Source organism: Mycteria americana, chromosome 17, assembly GCF_035582795.1.
Source record: "Mycteria americana isolate JAX WOST 10 ecotype Jacksonville Zoo and Gardens chromosome 17, USCA_MyAme_1.0, whole genome shotgun sequence".
Taxonomy (NCBI): Eukaryota; Metazoa; Chordata; class Aves; order Ciconiiformes; family Ciconiidae; genus Mycteria; species Mycteria americana.
In genome coordinates this window covers 2,089,005-2,096,135 of record NC_134381.1, presented here as the reverse complement: position 1 = coordinate 2,096,135, position 7,131 = coordinate 2,089,005, and the positions used below count along the sequence as shown (strand labels likewise).

Here is a 7,131-nt window from a genome sequence, read left to right as displayed (position 1 = left end):
CCCCAGGGACCTGACAGCACTGCTGGTACCCAGTGGCGGTGTGACCCCCCGCGCGCCATATGCTGAGCCCACCATATCCCCCAGGGACGAGTGAGACCCCGTGCCCTGCTCCCCGCTCCCTAGGGCTCAGCCGGGATTGGGATGCTCAGTCGGGTTTTGACCTCAGCGGGGGGGACCTCCTCTGCTCCGCTCCCGCAGGGGTGGCTGTGGGTCGGGGTCAGGCCTGGCGGTGGGGCGGGGGTCCCTTGGGACACGGCGGGGTGCGTGGCTCTGATTTGGCAGCAGGAAATGTGGTGGTGGGGGGCATTACTGGTGTTACGGCCTTTCCCCAGCCCCGAAAGCCGCGGGGGCTGCTGGCGGGGGCCCCTCTCCCCGCTGCCACACGCTCCCCCATGCCGGCCCCGCAGCCGCTGCCCCCGGAGCAGCACGGCCCGCTCCCCTGCCCGCGCCGGGGAGCCATTTCCAGCGGCGGATGCTGAGTCACTGCAGGCCCCTCCGAAACAGCCCGCAGGGACCCGGCCGGGGGCAGGGGGTGGGAGAAGGGAGCGGGGCGGCGGCGGCGGCGGGCCGGGCCGGGCCGGGCCGGGCAGGGAGCGGGGCCGCGGCGGGGCGGCGGCGGGGCAGGGCCCCGGCGGGGCGGCGGGCGAGGCGGCCGTGCGGGGCGGGGGTGTGCGGGCGCCGGGCGCTGCGGCCGGCGGGCCCCGGCGCTGCTGAGCGAGAGAAATGTGAGCCGGCTGCACCACTGCGGCGGCACTGCGGGCGCCGGGCGGCAGCGGAGCGGGAGCGCGCAGGCAGCGCCCGCGCCGCCGAGCCCCGCGGGACGGCGGGAGGGAGCCCGCCCGCCCGGCCGCACCTGCCGAGGGGGAGAGGGGCCGCCCGAGCCGCAGCCCCCCGGGCTGCGCCGTCGGCCGGGGAGTGTTGCATCAGCCCCGCGCGGAGCGGGGGCTCCGCGGCCGCAGGAGGCGGCGGAGGAGCCGGGGGAGGGAGAGCGGAGCCGCGGGGCGGGCGGAAGGTGCCTCCCCGGCGGCGGCGCTACCTGCCGCCTGCCCCCGGCCGCCGGTCCCCGCGGAGCATCCGGAGGCAGAGGAGCCGGCGGGAGCCCGGCGCCGCCGGCCCCGCCTTTGTGCCCGGTCACCCTCCCCGCGCCGCCGGGGAAGCTGCCGGAGGAGGCGGCGGAGCCGTGGGAAGCGGGGCCGGCAGCCACGGCCCGGCCGGCGGCCGGCATCCTCGGGGAGCCGGCACTTCGCACGGGCAGCGCCTGCATCCAGCGCCTTTCAGATAACCTTTAGCCGCCTGGGCCTCTACACCTCTGCCGGGGACGGAGCGGGGGTCTGGAGGCTACACTGGGGACTCGGCCGCACCGGGACCCCCCGTCCGAGGCGCGGCGGGCCGATGCAGGTAACGGCTGGCAGCGACCGCGTCCTTGTGGCCGGGCTGCCCGGGGCATCACCCTGCGGGCGCGCAGGCGCGGGCGTGAGGACGTGTGGTTGTGTGTGTGTGTGTGTGTGTGTGTGCCCGGGTGTGTGTGTGTGCGGGGGTGTGTGTGCCCGGGTGTGTGTGTGCCCGGGTGTGGGTGTGTGTGTGCCCGGGTGTGTGTGTGCCCGGGTGTGGGTGTGTGTGTGCCCGGGTGTGTGTGTGCCCGGGTGTGGGTGTGTGTGTGCCCGGGTGTGTGTGTGCCCGGGTGTGGGTGTGTGTGTGCCCGGGTGTGTGTCCGGGTGTGCGTGCGGGTGTGTGTGCACCGCTGGCTGCCAGCGCGACGCGGGGCCGGGGGGCGCGGGGCCGGGGGTTGCGGCGGGAGGTCAGCGGGGGTGGATGCTGTGTGTCGGGGGGGGATGCTGGGGAGGGCTGTGTCGCCCCAGGGGTGATGGGGATGCGGGGTACGGCGGGGTGCTGCGCCAGGGCGGTGCATGAAGGGGTGTGACGGCGCGAGCGCGGAAACGCGGTGGCTGTGTGCGGCGGCTGCCTGACCGCACGGATCGCCGTGCCCGTTGGCGTGCTGCGGGTGAGTGTCTGCGCAAGACTTGCGGGCAGAGGGCCCCTGGGGCTGCCGCTGTGCGCGGGGGGGGATATACGCTGCTTGTGGGGTGCGGGGTGCAGGACGTGGGGGGCAGGATGTGGGCCCGCGGTGGGGGATGCGGGACGCGAGGCCTCCCTCCCCAGGGCAGTCATCGCAGGATGCTTGCAGGAACCCAGTGCTGCCAGGGCATGGCCCCCGGGGACATCCCCACTGGGGTCGGGCAGGGATCCAGCCCCCCACGGCTCTCGGGCATCCAGGGCTGAACTCCCCACGGCCTCTCGCCATCCCCAAGGGCTGCTGCTGCAACCAGATGGCCCCCTCGGGCCCCCTCCGTCAGGCCTGGCAGGGCTCGGCAGGAGCAGGCATCCCTCTTAACAGGATTTGCAGCGTGATGGAGGAGAGCGCCTTCGCCCTTCTCGGAGGAGAGACAGGCTGTCGCCGGGGCTGCTGAGGGAGAAAATGGCCACTGGCTGGCTGCCTGCCCCCATCTCCTGCCCCCAAACGTGGCGTGTCTTCTCCAGCAGCCCCGGGACAAGGGCAGGGAGCTGGGAAGGGGGAGAGGAAGCTGGAGGGAGGGATAATAGCAGGGACAGATCAGGAGCAAGCGATGGAGGTAAAAATAGATCCACCGAGCAGAGGAGGGGCTAAACGTGAGAGAAAACCCTGAGCAGAGGCAGGTCGGTGGGGGAGCCCCCCCGGGAGGGGCCCTGCATCCCAGCGGGGCGCAGGGGGACCTGCCCTCCCGGCCCCCAGGGCAGAGGGGGGACCCAGGACCCCACGCTCAGGGCCGCCAAGGAGATGCCTTGGGGGAAATACCTGCTCCCACTTCCGCCGGCCCAAACACGAGGGCGGATGGACAGGACCTGCAAGGCTCAATTGCCAAATTGCCAGGATGCAGGCGGGCACGCATCCCGAGGGAGCGCTGGCAGCCGGTAGATCCCTGAAGAGCCTTGGATCCAACCCCCTCTCGCTTTTCATTTCCAGCGAGCACAAAGCTGAGCTGGGGACAGAGGTGCCACGGACGGAGGGGACAAGGCGTGTGGCAGCCCCGGCACCAGCCAAGGTGAGCTGCCCTCCGGCGCGGGATTCTCCCTGAGCCCCTGCTCTGCGGGAGCTGCCAGTGAAGGCAAGTAGGAGAGCCGGGAAGTCAGAGCAAAGGAATTTGCAAACACATTCTTCAGCGCCACGAGGATCCCACGGCGCGTAAACAGGAATAAAGGCCGGGCAGAGGTGGGGGCTGGGGCGAGGCAGGGGCTGCCCCCGGTTCCTGTGAGATCCCCCCTGGACTCACTTGCCCCAGGCAGCGCCCTGTGCCACAATCCCCAATTTACCATTCTTGACTGCAGCTGATCCGGTGCGGGAAGTGCCAGCGAAGGCGAAGGAGGGGCTGCCGAGTGACGGCCAATGTCACGTTAACGTCCCAGCAAGGCGCTGCGGGGAGCCGATGCTTTGATCACCCGCCCGAGAGCATCCTCCAAGGCAGGATGCTGCTGTGAGCCCTGCCTTCCCCTGCCCACCCCAGCCTCGCGCCCAGCACCCTCGGGGCTGGCCGGAGAAGAGGGGCGCGGGGCTCGCTGGCGCTGCCCCGTCTCCCCAGGATGCTCTCCCGCACCAGCAGCTGCTCCCCGTGCTCCTGCTCCGCGGCCAGACCGAGGTTGAAAGCTCAGCAGGCTGCCGGCATGTTTTAGCCTCATGCAGGCGTCCCTCGGAGACCCCAGAGCAGTGGACAGTAATGTGAAAACGATACTCATGTCGTGTCTGAAAGGGCAACAGGTCATCCTTAAAATGGAGGCGATGAAAATCATCCACCCGGAGAAGTTTTCAGAGCTGCAGGCCTCACAACCGCGCTACGCGCCGGCCCCACGCCGCGAGCCACCCCTCGTGGCCAAGCGCGCGTGGCCCTCCGAGTCCGAGATCATCGTCAACCAGGCGTGCGGCGACATCCCCGCCTTGGATGCCACCCCCGGCCCCCTGCCGCTGCCCCGGACTCCCCCCCTGCCGCGGCGAGAGCGCGGGTACCAGAGCCAGCGGAAGGGCAGCTCGGAGGTCTGCTACCACCGACAGCCGCCGTCAGACGAGGTGATCGTCAACCAGTACGTGCTGCACCCCTCGACGCCCTGCGAGCCCCTCGAGTGCCCCACCTGCGGCCACATGTACAACTTCACCAACAAGCGGCCCCGCATCCTCTCCTGCCTGCACTCGGTGTGCGAGGAGTGCCTGCAGATCCTCTACGAGTCCTGCCCCAAGTACAAGTTCATCTCCTGCCCCACCTGCAAACGGGAGACTGTCCTCTTCACCGACTACGGGCTGGCAGCGCTGGCCGTCAACACCAGTATCCTCAACAGACTGCCGGCCGAGGCCCTGGCTGCCAACCCCGTCCAGTGGAGCAGCGACACCGACCGCAGCTGCTACCAGACCTTTCGCCAGTACTGTGGGGCTGCCTGCACCTGCCACATCCGAAACCCGCTGTCTTCCTGCACCATCATGTGAGCCCCGCGTCCCTGCCCGCACCTCCCGGCAGCGGGGCAGCCGGCAGGTGGGAGAGGACGACGCAGCAGCGCGGCCGGTCCCCAGTCCCTTCTTTGCCCGTGGCACAGTCCGGGGATGCTCCGATCCTTGCTCCAGCCAAGGACGTGGGACCCACGTCCTCACCGGTGCCGGCGGAGGGCAATGGGGACGCTGGGACCTGGCGGCAGCCCACTACGTCCCAGTGGTGCCCAGGGAGAGGGACGCTGGGATGGGGAGCATGTCCACCAGCACATCCAGGGGTTCCGGCTCCCCCCATCCTGCGGCGGGTGCCCCCGCTGTGCATCCTGCCGCGCTCCTTCCCCAGGCGCCTTCTCCCTCCTCTCTCCCCGCGGCTCCTGAGAGTGGATGCTGGGTCCCGGCCAGAGCAACACCCTCCCCATCACCCCATGGCCGCTGGCGGCGGCACGAGGAGCCCTGGAGGTGCACAGTGCCGCGCTGGGTCGCCCTCCTGGCACAGGAGGCGAGGACAGGTCCCCGGCTGCCCCCCACCCTCCTTCTCTGTAAGTTATTTGCCAAAGCTTTCATCTCAGCGGCCAAGCTGCCATGCGCCCGAGTTGTTGTAGCCACGCCAAGCCGCCGCACCGGCCCCTCGGTTGCGAGCAGACACACGGTCCATTTCCTCCGCAGGCCCTTGAGGAAAGCTCCACTTTATCCTCGTTTTGGAGGATTCTTGTTTTTTCCCCATCCATCCCCAGCTGCCCCGTCCCAGGCCACTACACGTTCACAAAGGCATTGAGCTGTGCCCATTCTCTGCAACTCCACGCGGGGCCCCGCACCGGTGCCCATGGGATGGCTCAGAGGGGTGGCACGGGGTCCGGTACCCCAAATTGCCGGCTCCAGTGAGGGGATTTGGCTGGGCAGGGGGGCAGAGGTCTGGCTCCTGCACACGGTCCCTTCCCCGGAGCAGCACCTCTACTCTGACCCCTGTGCGGAGGGGCTGGCAGGGCAGCAGCCCCCTGTGCACGGTCTTGCTTTCGCCAGGGCACCTGGAGGGGTAAGTTTGCTGCCAAAAAAGCAAAAAAAAAAACCTAAAAAAAAATCAAGAAAAAGCCATAATTTGCGGGTGCTCCCACGGGGCTGAGCACCACGACCCCGGCACGGCCGCAGCGCCAGGGGCACACGTCACCCGGTCCCAGGGCACCGGGCCTGGGCGAGCCAGAGGGGCCCCGCAGAGCCCCGCACCCTGGAGGAAAGAGCAGCCCCCGGCGCTGGCCGAAGCCCAGCGTCCATCCAGGGGAGGGGCCGAACCGTCCCCCCCGCCCGCCCCAAGGGAGCAGGTGATGCCACCAGCCAGCGCAGCCCCGGGTACCACTCTGCTGCCGGCAGAAAACGCGGGCCGATACCGTTTCTGTGTTGCTCTGCCAATGCCTCCCGCTGCTGGTTGTGACGATTATCATGTTTTATACCCAGCCTTGTTCTAACTCCCATCAGTCTCCCCAATAAAGATTATATTGGAATGAACGGCGAGCCAGTGTCTCGGGGGGCACGTCGCTGCGGGCAGGGTTGGGGCTGCACACCAGCCGGGACGCTGCGCCCTGGCCCCGCTCGGTCCGTGGTCCTCTGGGAGATACCAGAGGAAGGGCTTCCTCCTGGCCGACACCTCCTCTGACCTGGCTCTCAGCTCTGATGCGGTTGTGTCCCCTCCCTGACCAGTCTCTGGTCCCACCGCACGTGGGTAGGCACCGTGGGGTACCCTCCCCACCTTGGCAAGCGGTCCCCAGCCACCCCAAGGGCTCTTAAATACCCGCTGGATGTCCCGTTCCTCCCCGAGTGATGTGGTATACCGGGGAGAGGAACGGCCAGCCTGGCCCAGGTGGAGGGAGCTGGGCAGGGACACGGGCAGTGCTGGGGTCCTCCCCACCCCTCTCCGGTGAGGCAGATGCACCCACGGGCCCTGCCATGCTCGTGGCCTCTCTGCACCATCCCCAGCTGCATGCAGGGACTGCCCCGGGGCCCAGTGCGCACTTGGCAGCACCGGCAAATGGCACTGGTGGGGAGCACCCACTGCCTGCACCGGATGGACCCCAGGGTCACCGTGATGGCAACTCTCCAGCCGGGAGAGGCAGAAATTTGCAGCAGAAGCAGCCAAGAGGATGCTCCTGGGGCAGCGCGGTTCCCCAGGGTGTGAGCTGTGCACGCAGGCTGGCGGGTGCACACACATGTGCACGCATGTGTGCAGTGGAGGGCGCGTGTGCGTGCACACGCTGCGGCTTTCTGTGCAGGCACAGCCCCACTGGCCCAGTGCTGGCCCCTGAAGTTCCTTTCTCTGGGAGCAGCGGCTCTCTCTGCCCTCTGCTATGGGCCACTGTGCAGCAGCTGCTTCCAAAGCACCGGCACGTCCCTGGCTCGCAGCCGAGCCCTGGGGCAGCTCCCACCCCCGGGGGTGCAGGGTGTGCGGGCAGCTCCCACCCCTTGTGCTTGGCTGCCAGTCCCCCCCCCCGAGGGTTTTGTATGCCTGGAAAATGAAACCACATCCCAGTCCATGGGTGCTGAATTACAGCATCAATAATGCAGCCGGTGCCACCCCTGGCCCCGAGCACGCTGTGGCCATGACCTGGCTCCCCGGCCCTGCACCCGCATCCCCA

The 7,131-nt window shown here is 69.2% G+C and overlaps 1 protein-coding gene across 3 annotated transcripts; it reads left to right on the top strand.

The window, feature by feature from the left end:
• The first annotated feature begins 627 nt into the window (after positions 1-627).
• Positions 628-6,001, top strand: RNF208 (ring finger protein 208). 3 transcript variants are annotated; one of them, XM_075519716.1, is made up of 3 exons: positions 628-1,398; positions 3,002-3,080; positions 3,364-6,001. In XM_075519716.1, the coding sequence occupies exon 3, from the start codon at positions 3,710-3,712 to the stop codon at positions 4,505-4,507; it is 798 nt and encodes a 265-aa protein (XP_075375831.1). In that variant the 5' UTR covers positions 628-1,398; positions 3,002-3,080; positions 3,364-3,709; the 3' UTR covers positions 4,508-6,001. The 3 variants fall into 3 exon arrangements, with proteins under 3 accessions (XP_075375831.1, XP_075375829.1, XP_075375830.1); XM_075519714.1 differs by having other exon boundaries at positions 3,002-6,001; XM_075519715.1 differs by lacking the exon at positions 628-1,398 and adding an exon at positions 1,921-2,002 and having other exon boundaries at positions 3,002-6,001.
• The last annotated feature ends 1,130 nt before the right edge of the window (positions 6,002-7,131 follow it).